This window comes from Budorcas taxicolor, chromosome 6, assembly GCF_023091745.1.
Source record: "Budorcas taxicolor isolate Tak-1 chromosome 6, Takin1.1, whole genome shotgun sequence".
NCBI lineage: Eukaryota > Metazoa > Chordata > Mammalia > Artiodactyla > Bovidae > Budorcas > Budorcas taxicolor.
This window is the reverse complement of record NC_068915.1, coordinates 12,781,297-12,799,030: the sequence shown is the minus strand read 5'-3', so window position 1 is coordinate 12,799,030 and position 17,734 is coordinate 12,781,297. Positions and strand designations below refer to the sequence as shown.

At 39.3% G+C, this 17,734-nt stretch overlaps 1 protein-coding gene across 1 annotated transcript in view; it reads left to right on the top strand.

The window, feature by feature from the left end:
- The window catches only part of ANK2 (ankyrin 2), a 251,070-nt gene that overhangs the window by 161,836 nt on the left and 71,500 nt on the right, over positions 1–17,734 (top strand). Inside the window, exons 22-24 of the mRNA XM_052641694.1 lie at positions 415–513; positions 8,261–8,333; positions 9,551–9,604. Of these exons, the coding sequence (XP_052497654.1) occupies positions 415–513; positions 8,261–8,333; positions 9,551–9,604 (226 nt within the window). The remainder of the gene's footprint in view (positions 1–414; positions 514–8,260; positions 8,334–9,550; positions 9,605–17,734) is intronic.

Sequence of the window (17,734 nt, the reverse complement as noted above, 5' to 3'; positions counted from 1 at the left end):
TTCCCTGTGGTAACATCTTACCTGCTGCAGATGGCCTGCCTTCTGATGAGGACTGAGTGTGCCTGATTCTTGTTCTTCGGAGGCCTCCTTCCGGATTCAAAGGTGACTCTCCTAAGCACAGTACAGAATTCGGAGCGCTTCCTTGACAACCTCAGGGTTAAAGCAATCGAGTGCTTCTTATTAGAGCAGGCAGATGCAGCTTGTTGTGTTACCATGGTGACCTGGGCTATAGTTTGAAGAAGTTACAAAGAAGATTCAGATGTAATGGTAAAAACTAGTGATTTTCCTAAGCTGTGCCTTGTTTTGGAAGAAAATGCTGGCTCATGTGGAGCCGCGGGTGAGCTCATTGGCTCACCCCGCCATCCCTCCACTCCGCTCTCACTTCCCTTTCTCTCTCTTTCGCTCGCTCTTCAGAATGGCAACACTGCCTTGGCGATTGCTAAGCGTCTGGGCTACATCTCCGTGGTGGACACCCTGAAGGTTGTAACGGAGGAGGTCACCACCACCACCACGGTAAGTAAAAGGAACCCATCGACTTTGGCTCCGTTGTTGTGGTTTTTAAGCCACAGGCATTTTCATTTACAAAATGTTTTGAGTGTTTGAACTTCTTTGTGTGAACAGGTTGTAGACACTTTGGGTGAACATATTGTAAAGAGCCTGTGTACCTTGAAGTATGCAGATGTAAACGCATTTACACAGCTCACACAGGGATTTCAGCTTCCTTTTGTCAACGTAAATCCATATAAAATGTGTGAATGCAATTTTATACCACTTAGCCCTTTTTCTGTGACTCACTTCTTTTTCTCTGGCTCTTCTGCCCTGTTGCTGGGGTTGGGTGTGACACCCGCTGCTGGCAAAGTGGTAGGACACTCCACTTTTCATCTCAGCCTGAAGGTCACTCCAGACGCTGGGAAGACCTTGACCCCTTCTTAGCTCAGGACTAGCTCAGATGCATTTGCAGTGAGAACAGTTCATCCTGATTTTCTTCCTATTTCTGAGTATTTTTTTTTATTCAAAAAGAAAATTGAGTGTGCTTAGGAGAGAAACCTAAGTGTCTGCATCTTGACAGAGTGTATATTTAATTGTTTTTTCACTGTATGGAATACAAGTGCTGATTCTTTAGGCCAGTGATCCTCTGGAATAGTGAAGACCGTGATGCAATTGTTCCTAACGCTCTTGTGCTATTCAGTTGGAGCAGAGCTTAAAGGAGGCCTCCTGAGAGGGAGACTCACAGCTAACAGTGCTCTTTGCTTTTCTTTATTAACTTTCCTCTTTGAGCGAGAACAACAGCTCTATAATTTCTGTTCCTAAACTAGAAAAGTAGAGTGACAGCAGATCACTAGCTGTTCCTTAGAGATGAGATGAGATCCAATGAGATCATGAATCAACAAGTAAAAAATTCTGAATGAGGTTCTAATACATGCTCCAAGCTAGGAGTGATGCATATAGTTTTAGAACTCTTGCTTCTTTTGATAGATGTGAAGAAGAAGAGAATTTTGTTCTTCAGGCTGACAGCAAGTCCCTGCTGACAGACCTTGAAGCAGTTTGACATGAAGTTTTAAGTAGAGTGGAAGGATGATGTATTAATGAACTGCAAGACACAGACTGAATCTAGATAAGAAAATGGCACTGCTTGTTTCCCCAAGCAAAATCTTTGGCCAGTATACGACAATATTTTTAAAGATTTAAAGCATAGCATTCATAAATTATATAGGAGAAAAACAAGTCTTGTCACCATCTAGCGCTGTCCTGAGTCACTGTATATGAATGTATCGTAATGGCTTTTTCTTGCTGTATGGTTTCTTATACCAGGAGAATCTTCACATTAGGGACCTTTACATATGTCTTTATTTGAAACCTTTGAAACAGTGTGCACATCACAGATAAGTGGAACTTTAGGTGGCAAGACTGGCTAAACATTTGTTCTAGTCATCTCTCAACTTTATAGCCTCTTCTTTCTAGGAGTCATGTATATGCGTTTTTATCAAATGGCCACTAGATGGCCTCTTTTTGCTATCGTGACCTGCTTTTCTTTCATTTAGTGTTTATTGGATATAAAAGGTGGGTTGGATTCCGTGCTGGGTGCTGAAGAGTCATCAGTGATAAAAACATTATTCCTCCCGACCAATAACTTACAGTGTAGGGGGAGTGGAAAATGAGATTTTAAGTTTTGAAAGAAAATCTTCTTTAATATCACCAAAACTATAAAATTTACATGTTTCAAAGAGATCTCAGGCTCATAAATATTACTTAGAGTGATACTTTAACCATTCAGAGCTTTATTTTAAACGAGGAGCAATTGCTTTTAAATTCTATTGCCACACAAGTTCTCAGATACCTTGTCACAAATCAGACATAGGTCATATCTCCACATGTAGCTCTAGGGGGATGTGAAAACTCCTCAAAGCTCCTCTGTGAGCTTTTTATCTTGTGTCTATTATTCTTTACGCTGCCTCGCTAAGCATGGCTCCAATAAAAACCACCGTACTTAGCAATCAAATTTCTGTGTGAAAAGCCAGCAAATAAATATAAAACATAATAAAATGTTTTAGATTGTAACCGCTTTCACTACGCAAAATAATAAATCATCGCCCACGTTAACCACACGAGTACCCCCTTTCTCTAAATGGGTAGTTTTACCGGTTACATGCTTTGCTACTCTCCTATCTTTATTTTCTGCTTCTCTTAGAATTGGATTCTTAGAATTATGAGTTTCATTGTTTTATGAGATGGAATTTGGGTCTAAGGATTGAAAATACAAACTTATTCCTCCTGTGATGTAGGTCTTACGACTTTATACTCTTTTTCAGAAGGGATTTTCATTCTTTCTTTTTCCACATAATGATGATATTTAAAGCTATGACAATTATTTAGTAAGTTACAAATATGCCAAACATTGAGGGTAGATCTAAGATTCAAATTTAGGTTGTCAGATTACAAAATCCAGAGTCTTAATCTTTCTGATATAATTGACCTTGGCTTTACTAAAAGTAGTTTAATAGGAATTTTCAACTTTTAAAAACTTACATAAATATTACCCTTTATTGATTTTCATGGAAGGATCATATTCAGTATCATTTTCTAAAGTCTATAGATTAACTAAAAATTATTTGGAACTACTCACTGGTGGTAGGCAAATAGCATGAAGCAATTTAATAATATGTAAAATAAACCAAATTAAATTTAATATTATTACCATTTGAATGTATTAGCTGAGCTACAGCCACACACCTAACATACAAACCTCACATCATTCACTTAGTACAGTGTGCCATTTGAACAGCCATGTGAGCCCTTTGCCATCAGAGAAAGTCTCCTTAGCTATTCCTCCTTCCAGAGTTCTTACCCCAAAGTATGAATAAAGTCATTGTGTAGAGAGGAGAGTGAGGTAGCAGTTTGTAAAGGAAAAGTCATTGCTTCAGAAATTTGTGAGACATTTTGGGATTGCAGTTTGTTTCCTTAACCTTTGCTTTTCTAGCTTCATAAGACGCAGCAGGGAATATGAGGCAGTTGAGCATTCTCCAGGGATTACAATTATTGTCTGTTTGCCGGAATGGACATCAAAGTGGGAGGGACACATTTCTGGTCACAGAAGCCAACAAGCTCAATCTCCTAATGCAGTTTGGAAGAACTGTGAGATATGACTCATCCTTTTGTTATTGATCGTGCGTGCTAAGTCGCTTCAATCCTGTCCAACTCTGTGCGACCCTATGGACTGTAACTCGCCAGGCTCCTCTGTCCATGGGCTTCTTCAAGCAAAAACACTAGAGTGGGTTGCCGTGTCCTTCTCCAGGGGATCTTCGACCCAGGAATCAAACCTGGGTCTCCTGAATTGCAGGCAGATTCTTTGCCATCTGAGCCACTAGGGAGCAGTGGCTCAGATGATTGATCAGCAATCATCAGTTATCTGCACAGTTTTAAAGTGTTGTGTTTTGTGTTGCGTATGATCATTGATATGTAGGGCATACATACTGAATAACCTAAAATAAAAATGAAAAAATAATAAAAGTAATAAATAAATAAAAATGTTATCTTAAAGAGATAGTCTGTGTACAGAACTTTTTAAAACTTTTGACTCAGAACACTGAGTCACACACTCAGAACACTTTGATTCAGAACCTTCTGCAAAAGGTTTTTAAACTTTTTAAACTTTTGACATATTTTTCCCCAATGTGCTATAATTGTCTCAACCACATATGAGTAGCGGTTATTTTTGGTAATTCACCTTCGTTGAGACTTTCCAACCTTTAATAGAAAAATATTACTTACATAGTACTTAAATTATATACAGAAATTATGTTAACATGTACAGATGGTATAAAGGTTGGGCTTGTAGTACTGATGGGAGACTGTGGCCGCTGGAAGGCGGTACACTAGCTAGGGTCGCCCCGAATGCTGTGACTTGCGGAGTGTGTGATACTAAGGGAATGGTTGGCCAGGGGGCCATATGGAGGGCAGTAAAGCACGCTTTTTCTTTCGCATGAAACAAACCAGGCATTATCCCCCATTTATAAAAATAACATGTTAAGGACTCATGTTTTATTTTCTGCATTATTATGTAAGTTAAGTCTGCCGAGTATCACATACTTGTTTTGCCACAATATATGATTTAACTATATCCTATTAAACTTACGCTTTGTGCACTACTCATTTTAATTTTAAAGTTGTTTCTAGTCTTGACCATAGAATCTGAGATTCTATAGCAGAAGAAGATGCCTATGATCATTTAATTATATCCTTGTTTTCTGTGGACTATTCAGATGGAGTTGCCCAAAACTATATTTATGTTTGGCTAATCAAGTTTTCAAAGGACAGTTCATTTAAAGGGATGGGTTTTTTTTTTTTTTCATTTATCATTAGTCATGAGTACAAGACTTATTATTATCCATTTAACAAATATTTACTGATGATTTTTTAAAGGTCAGACACTATGTCATGTAAAAATGCGTCCTATATTTACTGCTTTGTAAATAGAAGGCATTTTTAACATCTACCAAAAAATATCCATGACTAATATGATCAGTGTGTTACTTTTTCTGTTGCCACATATATTTGCTGATAGTAATTTTAATAGCATGCAGTAACCAAACTAATGCAAAGCCAGTTCCACTGTCACGAGTTCAAAGAAAATACAGTCACATCATCAGCATCTGAAATAGAAACTGAGAATGTTGGGCAATATAAGTTACCTATTTAAAGTATATTTCTATCAGTTTTTAAGTTGAGACGCATCCTCTTGTGGAACTATTTCCAGTGAAGGACAATTACTCTAGAACGTTTCTGCAAAAACTGACTTTCTAGTGTAGTTTAATACAGCAGATATCCCTTAACTTTTTAAATCATTTAATTTACACTTAGACTTATTTTTAAAGTTTCCCCAGCAGTCATAATTTAATAGGATCTCATTATCTCTATCCTATATATAAAATGCAAAAAAAAAGTCATTTTTCTGCAATCTATGTACTTTCTTAATACAGGAAAAGGTAACAGGTTGCAAATTGAGTTGCACAATAGACCCACCCGAAGAACATTTTTTAAACACCTGTAATTGGTTCCTCTCTTGAACGATACAGATTTAATTGACTGTGTTGAGACCCAAGCAATAATATGTTTTAAACTTCTCTAGTAATTATAATACACAGCTAGAGTTGAGAACCATTGATATAGAACTTAGATTATCATCTTTTTGTGTTCAATTCATAAATTAATGTTATAACTAAACAGTGTATTTTTAAAAGTTGTTAATTCATCAAATACTTATTTACCCCGTTAGTCTCCATAATTTTGGATAGGTGCTTTTGTCATTCCTATAGTGTTTACTTTGTTTTCAGTGAATAAGACATTATGGAACTATTTGAACATCAGAAGCAACATTCTGGAAAGCTGAGCTTACTACTGGAGTCTTCAGTGTGCCCTCCTCTGGATAACATAAGGCTTTCTCCATTTCTTCCTTTACTTTTCTTCCCCAGAGGAAATCTACGTAGTCATTACGTGAATTTTAAATGTATTTGCATAATTTTATGTCATCGATTTGTTCCTCTGTGTATTTGAGAAGCCCCTACTATGTTTCTGGTTCTGTGGAAACCATCTCTTTAATGACTCACACTCAGGTAGGAGGCGGCTGAGGCATGCACAGGTGTGTGTGGTGTGGCCCACATGATGTTGTAGGATTAAGTAGTAGCAGATAAACACAGCTAAACAAATACATTCATTGGGGAGGGTCAAGGAGTGTTTCTCCAAGGAAGTTACATCTTACATGAGCCAGGAAAAGAAAAAAAGAACATGTCTTGTAAAGAAAAGGATATGGGAGGAAAACGGAGGCGTAAGAGAACGTGGCTGCCAACACGGACGCAGGGTTGGGGGAGCGATGTGGTCTCCCTGCCTCTGGCTACATCACCAGGCACTGTCGAAGCCAGTTCATCTGACTCCCTGACAACCTAGGCAGTTCATCCAAGTGAAACTTACAGTCAGCCATGCCCCGTCCCGCATCCATGGATTTAGCCAACCTCGGATCATATAGTAATGTAGTAAATACTTTTGGAAAATAGCCTATGTAAGTGGACCCATGCAGTTCAAACCTGAATTATTTAGGGATCAGCTATATTAAGTGTTTTCTGAAGAAAATGGGAAGCCACTGAAAAGTTGTTCAGTATCATGTTATAATTTAATCAGTCCCTCTTACTACAAAGAAATTATACCTGTATATTGGCCTTCCCTGGTGGCTCAGACGGTAAAGAATCTACCTGCAATGCCAGAGACCTGGGTTCGATCCCTGGATTGGGAAGATCCCCTAGAGGAGGTCATAGCAACCCACACCAGTGTTCTTGCCTGGAGAATTCCATAGACAGAGGAGTCTGGTGGGCTACAGTCCTTGGGGTCGCAAAGAGTCAGACATCACTAAGAGATGAAGCACAGCACACATATAAATATATTTTCAAATTAATCAACTGAATTTCCCTATAAATATATTTGAAGTTCTTTAATGCTTTTGGAAAGAAACGAGCTGGTAATGAGATACTAAAGACAAACAAGTCTGGAATATCTATGCAGCAAAGCTTAAAAACCTTGACAACCTATTGACTGTATTTTGGTGTCTTTAGTTGAAGATTATACTCTTTATTCTGAGAGATTAGTATTTGAACGTTGTCATGGCTATGCCAATTGATGTACTTAATACACTTTCAATACAGAATCAAGAGACAGGGATACAGAAAAAAGAGACTGAGCCATCTCTAAGTGATATTTAAAGTTGTGGGATTTGACTTTTTATCTCTAGTTTTTAATCACCTTGGTATCCCTGGTGTCTCAACAGTGCCTATCATGGAATAGGCACTCAAAATGTTTCTTGAGTGCCTGAATGACTAAAAAGTTCAGAGGACCTTTGTTTTTAAGACTAATTTAATATCAAATTATGATAAGTTATGCTAGCTAATATTTATTGAATACTATTATATTCTAAACTCTGTTCTTAGAGCTCTTCTATATATTGTTTCATCTAATCTTCATAACAGTTTTAGGAACTAGTAGTATTATTCCCATTTTATAAATGAGGGAATTAAGGCATGGAAAAATAGAGGCTTTGCTAAGGCCTCATAGCTGGTGAGTGATGAAGTTAGAATCTGAACTTAGGCAGCCAGACTCCAGAGCGTGATCTCGTAACCCTACCTGGTACGTCAGGGCTGGAAGGCAGAGAATTTGGCAGCTCTGGGGTGCTACTGTGGAAGGCGGCTAAGTAGCAAGCCAGAATTGTAGCCCAGTGAAAGTCTGCAAGGATGGTTGGCCATCCACTGTTGATCTTGGTCCAGAACAGATGCATCATATTTTCTGCCCAAGCCTGTCACATTGCTTACAACTTCTAACCAATGGTTTTGTTTGTAATAGATTGCCTGTGTTCACTGCTTCCTTTTGAAGATTGTCTAGAGACATAACTTAGTCCATTTTAGGGAAGCCCCGAAAACACGAATCTGCTTCCTCCACATGGCTTCTAATGCCATTGCTAAAGAATGTGTTTTGCAAATGGGAACTCGAAATAATGAACTTTCTCTTAACAACTTCACTGGAATAAATGGTCATTTATCTTCAGAAAGAACAAAGGAACTTCCGTAAAGGAGAGTAAGAGAGTAAGTTTCCAGAATGTCCACGTGGAGGAGACGGCGTGCTCGGGGCCTGATCACTTGCTGATGCTACTGACTGTGTTCTCCTCTAGGATTCTTCTAATCCTTTGTTTTAAGTTGAACATTAATGATTTTTGTCTTTCCAGACTATCACTGAAAAACACAAGCTAAATGTTCCTGAGACCATGACTGAGGTTCTTGATGTTTCTGATGAAGAAGGTAAGACTTTTATTCAATCTCCTATGACATCTGTCACGATCTTACATGAAGGAAATCATCTTTTTTTTTCAGGGATGAAGCTGGTACAGTGGGTGTAGGTGACAACATCTTAGCACTTAAAGTCACTTTTTCACCTTTGTTTCAGTACATTTATTTTTTCAGTTTGGGGGGAGGGAGGACTCTGTTAATGTATTTTCAACTGGTGTTATCTTTAATGACTTACTAAATAACAAGACTGGGAAAAGGGAAACCAACTGGAAATTGACCATCTGTTAAAATGTCTACCTGATAACACAGTTGTTGTTAGTATATTTTAACTGTGCTGAAATATGTTCTTTATTAAAATGCCTGAAAGTAAAAGAACTTAAAGCATGTTTTATCGAGGGTACATTGAGAAATTTCTGCTTTCTAATTGGCTCAATCACACAGAATCTACTTTAAATCCAGAGGAAAATAGCCTTGGAGAAGGTTAAGAATAGCATAGAAATTAAACCTGAAATTTGATTCATTAAGTCAGAAAATGTGCCTGCTATAGTTTAAAAGTTGATAAAAATTATCTGAGCCAGTGGATTTCAAAGTTCTGAGAAGCTCTGTGAGGAGCGCTAGGGACTCTCTGGGGTGGGTAAGAGGCATTATGCTTGAGGTCCAGCCAGCAGGTTTCCACTACTGTACTTCACCAGAGTAGTTGACTTTTCTTGAACAAAAAGAAAAATCTAAAAAATTTGTGAAAGAATAAAGTGAATAACCAAGTTTCAGTAGCACAGCTATTGGTCAGGCATACATGTTTGAAAAACATGTGTACATATGTATGCACATAGCAAGTGTATATGTTTGAAAACCTGTTGCCATACTGGCCCTAGTAGTGGGCCCCATGCTAATTGCTTTTATGGAGAAATATTAAAGATATTTCTTTAGGTTCTTCAAGATAAAATCATAAGGCCAGACTTTCCATTGAGATGCCCTCATTTGAAACCAATTCATTAATTCACTTATCAGTGACAGACATTGAGTTGTCTCAACTTTTGTAAGAACTTATGAGAAGAACAAACAAATGTTGGGTCAAATTAAAAGATGTTGCAAAAAATAATGGTTCCAGGTATTTATTATGATGATTCTGTCTTCCATCCTAATACTTGCCAATTTTCTGCATTCGTATTTGCACACTATATTTTGCTTTGTGTGATCATCTTTCTTATCTTCACTTACATGTTGAACAGCTTTTAAACAGTTTGGTGACCACTTTATTGATGGGGAAGTCCTTAGTGATTCAGGTACCTTTCGAGGAAATTGTTGGAGTGAAAGCCTGTCTTTGCTTTAAATTTTTCTTAACTGGCTAGAAGCAACTTGCTTAATATTTACATCTGGGTGCCTAATACTCATCTGTTTTTGTTTTTGTTTTATATAGCACGTATAATATGAGTGGAATTGTTTACATGTGCATTTGAGTGTGTGGATTGTATTAATTTGGAAGTTTAATGCCATGAATTGCTTATACTATAATACTAATGATTTGAAACTATTATTGAGACCTATTAACTAATTACACTATCTAATGACACTATAGAAATATTTTTAGAAACTGATATTTCTTCTTAGAATACAAATTTAGAGAATTAATTTTTGGCAAGTTGACATTGAGTTAGCATGAACATATTAACTTCATTAGACTGCTTGAATATGTAGTCATACCATTCTTGGATAAAGATTTGTTTTAGATGTAGTTAAAAATATATTTGGTTAGTAATTATAATCTAATTTTTTTAATTACCTAGAAATAAAGTAATCTTTAAAAATTTAGGGGAGACTTTGGCACATAGGGAAAAATGAATAATGTAAAATATCCTTTCTATCAAGAAGACTCCAAAATACATGTGGTACCACTTTAAGGAAACCTATTACATGAAAATCTAAATTTATAAATGAGATAAATTAGGTAGTGATTATTCAATTTAAAAATAAAGAATTCCAATGGCTAATGCTTCCAAAGTATTTACTGAGGTTTTAGAAATTTCATTTGTATGAAACAACCTCTTGAACCTACGCATTGCATAACATAAGATCTAGGTATAGCATCTTATATACTTTTGCTAAAACTGTTTTAAAGTTATTAGTGATAAGAACTCTGAAGGAATATTGGTGAATGATCACGAATATCTTTCATGGTGAGAGAGGTGGCTGCCTGTGTGCCAAGTCGCTTCAGTCGTGTCTGACTCTTTGTGACTGCATCCCACCAGGCTCCTCTGTCCATGAGATTCTCCAGGCAAGAATGCTGGAGTGGGTTGCCATTCCCTTCTCCAGGGGATCCTCCCGACCCAGGAATCAAACCTGAGTCTCCTGCGTCTCTTGCACTGCAGGCAGATTCTTCACCTGTAGCGCCACCAGGGAGCATTTTTCCCTACTAAGAAATTCAAGTCGAATAATTTTCTCATGTAGAATATAGCTAAGTATTGTGAAGTAACGTTTTAGTACAATTAGTATAAAAGAGTTTGACTAGTTGACATTGGCGATCCTTTAATTTTTTGTGAGTTTCAGATGTTTTCTTGGAACCTACCGTCATTTATATGGGTGAAGTACAGCTGCATGTGTTTGGACAGTATCAGCTAATCCCTGTTTTCTTTACAACGCTACTGTTTTAATAATAGTCTGTGTATCAATAGTCAGAAGAGTATTCAAGCCAAGTATAGATGTCCTAGCAGGCTAACTTGCTATAGTGAAATCAGAATTTTCCATTCATGAATCCAGTCTACAGATGGTGAAAGTTATGTTACTGTGTGTAAGCTCTGTGACTGGTACTGAGGCAGAATCAAAGATGAACATGTATGGAGATTCAGTGTATAAATTCATGAAGCACAGCTGAAGGCACTATGTCATCCGCTTTTCGTATGTGCCTGGGAACATCACGAGCAGGACCCAGCACGGTCTCGTGGACTTGCTGAGAGACGAATAGGAGGGTGGCGCAGGTTTTAGGGCATGAAAAGGAACAGGACGGAAGGTCCTGAGATAGGAAAGTACAGAGGGGGACACAGAGTGGATCTAGCCATTCAGTGTGGCTGACGCGTTAAGACATGCGGATTTCGCTGTGGAAAGCAGGTATCTGAGGGAGAAGAAAGCAGTAAACATCACAGCGCTAGGAGCGTTATCCCATCCCCAAAGCACCCATATGAGATCAACTGTGGATTTCCCCGCATTTTATTTTCAGGTGAGAAAGACTCACCTAAGGATGAGGAGACTAAGGCTTAAACATATTCAGTAGTTTGTTCAGTGACACAGAGCTACTAAGTGGTAGATGTGGAATCTAAACCCACTTGGAAAGCTGCTAATAGCTCAGTCAGGATGTAAAATAAGTCAGATGGCAGAGAAATGGGAATTCCGTCTAAGAATATTCTACTGTGCAGACTAAAACCAAGCTGTCAATGTAATCCTTTACATCTTCATAGGATTGTGAGCTGCTTCCTATCTTTGCTGACTCAGCTCCCCAGCCGTAAATTACATGATGGGGCTCTGGGATTATAACACCTGTGTAACTAAATTAGCTGTGGAAATATGACCCATGTGTCCCTTATACTCAGGGATTTGTGAGCGGGAGGTTTGTACAGACTTCTCCACTAGTTCTCTGGGATGATGTGTCCTAATAATCAAGAGAACTCCAGAGTGGCTGAGTGTTGGGATGAATACAGAGGCACACCTGTCTTTTCCTTTTGACCCACTTCCACTGTGGACACTTGACCCTAGGACGGCACCTCCCCCAGATTTCAGTTCTTTACACACTTAACTGCAGAAGTGCTAAGTAGTCTTAAGAGGGAGAGACCTCAGGAACGTTTCAGAGACTCTCCTTCTTCCTGGCATTGTGAAGAGTTGTCAGGAGGAAGAATCCTGGGCCCTTCCCGCTGTGCGTAGGTATCTATTCCCATACTCTTGTGATCTGTGCCCTCTAGAGACTGACAGTGGCTCAGGCCCTGAGGACTCTTTAGTTTCTGGATATTAAAACAGGAAACTTTGAAAGCAAGCAATACATGAATGCTGTACAATTAGTAGGAAAGGGTTTTCATGAAGTTGTTTGGAATAATTGGAGAATACAATGAAAAACAAGTTAACTCCTAAAATCTGGAAGTCAGAATTCTGTGAAGTAAGTAGAATTCTGTTAAGTAAGTAAATATGTAATGTCAGGGAAGGGGTTGTTCAAATATAAGAAACAGAAAGGAAGTTCACTTTAGGTTTGTTATGACGCAAAAAAAAAATTCTTTTTGAGTAATTTGCTTTTTACTTATTTTACAACAAATAAGAAAGTTGATAAGACAAAGAATTCTAGGGTATAACCACTCTGTCATGAACTCTTTCCAAGCCTGTAGAACTGTACTTGAACAAATAAGGGTTAAGTATTTAAATTCAGAATCTTATTTGAAAGTAGCCCTACATCCCTTTTCCCCGCCTTGGCTCACGTAGGGAAGTAGTTGTACTGTCTGTTCACGTAGGGAATTTGCAGAGAGAAGCAGATGGATGGAGAGGATGGTGGGAAGAAGATGAGTCGGGGGTCACTATGCTGAACCCGAGACGCTTATAGCAAGTTCAGGTGGGGCAGCCCAGGAAACATTTGAATGTGCGCATTGAGTTTGTGAGAGAGGTTTGGGATGGATGCAGAAAGTGTGTAAGCAAAATGTAGGAGATCTTTGACGTGTTAAAAACACATGATTATGTATCAAATAAGAAGAAAGTTTGGAAGGGAAGTATCAACATTTAAGGAGAGTGGAGACTGGAAAGAAAGACTCAAAGATGTAAGGGGGAAGACCAGGGAGGATTTACGGTCAGAGAAATTAAGGAGGGTAGTTTTGCAAAGAAGTCACCTCTTGGCCCCTGATTAATTTGTAAAAACAGAAAGCCTCTCTTTGTGAAAGGAAAAGGACTCAGAGTATGAAATAAAGAAGGCCTAAGCATTGGAGGAAGAGGTTACTGTATTCCAAAGAGGGCAGAAACATGGACGTTTCTGAGGAAAGACAGGGCTGGCAGAGAAGCAGAGGTCGAATAAAGGATCTAACAGACAGGAGTTCAGGAAGATGAAAGAAGATGAGGGTTTAAAGGCCGGGATAGGCTCGCCTTGGACTGTAGAAGTCATCTTACTTACCACGTTGAAAGGCAAGAATATGATTGTCTTATTTTTTTGGACACTATAATAACATTTAAAGCATTATCTATCATGTTTTCCCCAGACTTATTTTTCATTAATTTCTATAGACATTTCTGCTTTCCATCCCACACTACAGACACTATCAAATAGCATGGTTTATACACACATGTCCTGGGAGAGGAGTTTTATGGAGAGAATAGTACCTAAGTACATACCTTTCCAGATAATTCCAACATTGGGTTAGCATCTGGCCACTGACACCAGCGTGTTGGGATTCTGCGTCTTTGACCATTTCTCTCTGAGACATAAGTGTTCCCTGGTGGCTCAGATGGTAAAGAGTCTATCTGCAATGCAGGAGACCTGGGTTTGATCCCTGGGTCAGGAAGATTCCCTGGAGAAGGGAATCATAACCCACTCAAGTATTCTCTTTTTTATTATTTTATTTAAAATTTTTATTTTATATTGGAGTATAGCCAGTTAGCAATGTTGTAATAGTTTCAGGTGGGCAGCAAAGGGACTTAGCCGTACATGAAAGTGAAAGTCAAAGTTGCTCAGTCGTGTCTGACTCTTTGCAACACCATGGATAAAGAGTCCATGGAATTCTCCAGGCCAGAATACTGGAGTGGGTAGCCTTTCTCTTCTCCAGGGGATCTTCTCAACCCGGGGATTGAACCCAGGTCTCCAGCATTGCAGGCAGATCCTTTACCAACTGAGCTATCAGGAAAGCCCACCAGCCATACGTATACATGTACATTCTTTCCCAAACTCCCCTCCCATCCAGACTGCCACATAATGTTGAGCAGAGTTCCAAGTGCTATATTGTAGGACCTCCGCTCCAGTATTCTTGCCTGGAGAATTCCATGGCTAGAGGAGCCAGGCAGGCTACAGAACATGGGGTCGCAAAGAGTCGAGTTGGATGCGACTGAGCAACTCTGAAACATAATCGGGCATCAGGATAGACACAAGGCCACCGTAGGGGTCTCTGAACCCTTGAACTTCACATTTGGTAATACAGAGCCTAGGACGCAATTTTGTTTTAATGTAGCAGCTGTCTTGGGCAGATAGCATTGTAATAAAACCATCAAATTGCAGAAATGTGGAAGAATGTAAAGGACATCCACTCTCTCATGAACTCAGTGAGATAAGGGCTCTTTCAGTTGTGCATTGACGTATCACCACAGTCACTCAGTTTGATATATTTGATTATAAGTGTCCTCTTCCAGTTGCTTTCTTTCTGTCTTTTAATATAACTACATGCACAGGAGGGGAAGGCTAAGTTCATTTGCATCTTCTACAAGGTGAAACTGCTGACACTGGGCCTTGCTTCTCCAGACGGGGAGTGAGTCCAGCTAAGTGACATTCTCTTCTCTTTCCTTCACCATGTAAACCTTCTGTCCACTTAGGGATGACAAGAGGGGAAGAAGAAGGGGAGGAATAAGACAGAGAACCTGAAGTGTAAGCCCTACTTTATTAAGGAATTTTGAGTAATTTGGGGGCTCTCTTGGTGGTTCAGGTGGTAAGGAGTTTGCCTGCAATGCAAGGAGACCCAGGTTTGATCTCTGGGTCAGGAAGATCCCCTGGAGAAGGGAATGGCAACCCACTCCAGTATTATTGTCTGGATAATTCCATGGACAGAGGAACCGGGTGGGCTACAGTCCATGCGGTCGCAAAGAGTTGGACCTGACTGAGCGGCTAATGCTTTCACTTGTGAGTGATTTTAAGAAGAAATTGAAGCTCATTGTGACTTGTCTTTGTTCTCTGTAACCATCTTGGTTGCTAAGAGACGGGTGAGAGCTGGCAAATTATGAGAAGCAAGATGAAATGCAAAAGCCCATTGACTCTGGGGATGGGTAGGATGCCTCAGTCTGGGTGAAATTAGGAATTTGATGCTAGAAGGCAAAGCTCAACTATTTGATTGCTGGAGCTTAGAGGAAGGTTGGGGTAGTAGAGTGGGGGATAGAGCAAGAACGAGAGAGTACATTCAAGCACTTTTGGGTTTTAAATAGTTCTGTAGGCCTTTTGCTCAAGGGATCCATGAAGTACAGCTTGTTTTATATGTCACCGTGAATTCAGCCATTCCCTCTACTTTTTCATAAATAAGGCTTAGTTTTCTCAAAGGTTCTTGCATTTTCTTTTCTGAAATAATTTAGGCTTATATCCCAGACAATACTTGTGTTTTAATAAGCCAAGTCTTAGAATTGATCTTAGAACTTTTTGTCTCCCAGAAATAAACCAAGGGGGAATCCCAACTTATTTGACTCATAAAAATACTCCTGTGTAAAGACTTACCAGTTATACAAGAGGGAGAAAGCGGAAAGTCCCACAAGTCCTGTAATAAAATGTCCAAGCTTCCTGATCTCGTTGCTGTGTTCAGAGACAGACTTTCTTCGTAGATTCTTCCCATTGCTCACCAACATGAACACTGACTAATGCTAAGTCATTCCACTTAGTATTCTCTCAGTAAGTAATGCATGTTACTCTTATATTCATACTATTTTTGCTTCCCTCCATGACCCCTCACACACCAGCCTCTCACTTGAAATACACTCATCTCTGCCCATCACACAACCCACTCCAGTGCTCTTGCCTGGAAAATCCCATGGGCGGAGGAGCCTGGTGGGCTGCAGTCCATGGCATCGCTAAGGGTCGGACACGGCTGAGCGACTTCACTTTCACGTTTCACTTTCATGCATTGGAGAAGGAAATGGCAACCCACTCCAGTGTTCTTGCCTGGAGAATCCCAGGGATGGGGGAGTCTGGTGGGCTGCCATCTGTGGGGTCGCACAGAGTCGGACACGACTGAAGCGATTTAGCAGCAGCAGCAGCAGCTGCCTATCACAACTGCCCCCAAGCAATTGACCACCTCCCATTCCTTCTTCAGCTATTCCTTTTGCAGCTTCCCTGGAATTTCCTAGGACTACTGCAGCAAAATCACCACAGATTTATCCGCTCACAGGTCTGGAGGCTGAAGTCCGTGGTGCGACCATGCTCACCTCCGAGAGCTGCAGGGAAGAACTCTTGATCACTGCTTCCAGCCTCAGTGCCTGTTGGCAGCCCTTGGTGTTCCTTGGCTTAGAGACATATCTCTTTAACGTCTGCATTCGCATGGCATTCTCCTCTGAGTCTCTTTGTGTCCTTCTCTGTCTCTTGTGAAAACATTCTTTTTGAAATTATCCCGTATGATCTCATCTAAATCCTTCTTTAACATCTAGGACCCTGACTCCACATAAGACCACATCCTGGGGCTCCAAGTTGACAAAATGAAATTTCGGGGGGACACTGCTCAACGCACTGCACTACAAGAGATCTCTCCCTCCTTTGGCCTTTTTGGTCCTTAAAGTTAACTAACATCATGCATTTCATGTGGATCTATATTGTTATTTATCTATGGGTTGCTGCTGTTGCTATTGGAGAAGGAAATGACAACCCACTCCAGTGTCCTTGCCTGGAGAATTCCAGGGACGGGGGAGCCTGGTGGGCTGCCATCCATGGGATCGCACAGAGTTGGACACGACTGAAGCGACTTAGCAGCAGCAGCAGCTGCTGTTGCTGCATCTGGTTTTGTGAGGGAACACTTTAAAGAAGAGATTATATACAAGAGTTGAGGGGGAACCAGTTTAACAAAATTAATTTTAAAAATTTACTCATGTTTTCATTAGAGTTACCATATTTATGAACTATTTAAGCAGTGAAATTATATTTTTCTTTATATATTTTCAAAATTATTTTGTATAAATGAAGTTTAGCTTATATATCAGTGTCAACACTTTAACCATTTTGTGTTAACAAAAATAATACCTAGTAATATTATATCCTAGAACTCTATAATATGTCCTTATGTATTATTTAATTCAGATCCCCAGCATGTGAGATAGATTATTAGTATCACTCTCATGGGAAGATTAACTGGCCAGTAAGTAGCAGAATTAGAATTTTAAACCAGGTCTATCTGATTTTAAAGACTCAACTTTTAATTACTTTTCTGTGTAGCCTCACTCAACTAAACCTAAATAAAAATATAATTCTTTCACTGAGGAAAAATAAAAAGTAATTTTAATGATGAGACTTGTAACTGCCAAATATTAAGTGTAATGATTCTGAGAAAAACCTCCAGTGGTGAATAAATTGCATCTCTGTTCACTGGAAGATCTTTTGTTCAAGCTGTCTTTGGCTTTAAGTAATTTAGAAAGCTAATAATCATTTGATTATGGGCTCTTCGGCTCGTGTATACAGGAAAGTGATGAAATGCTGAAGACATGCTTCTTATGGTTCTTTGATG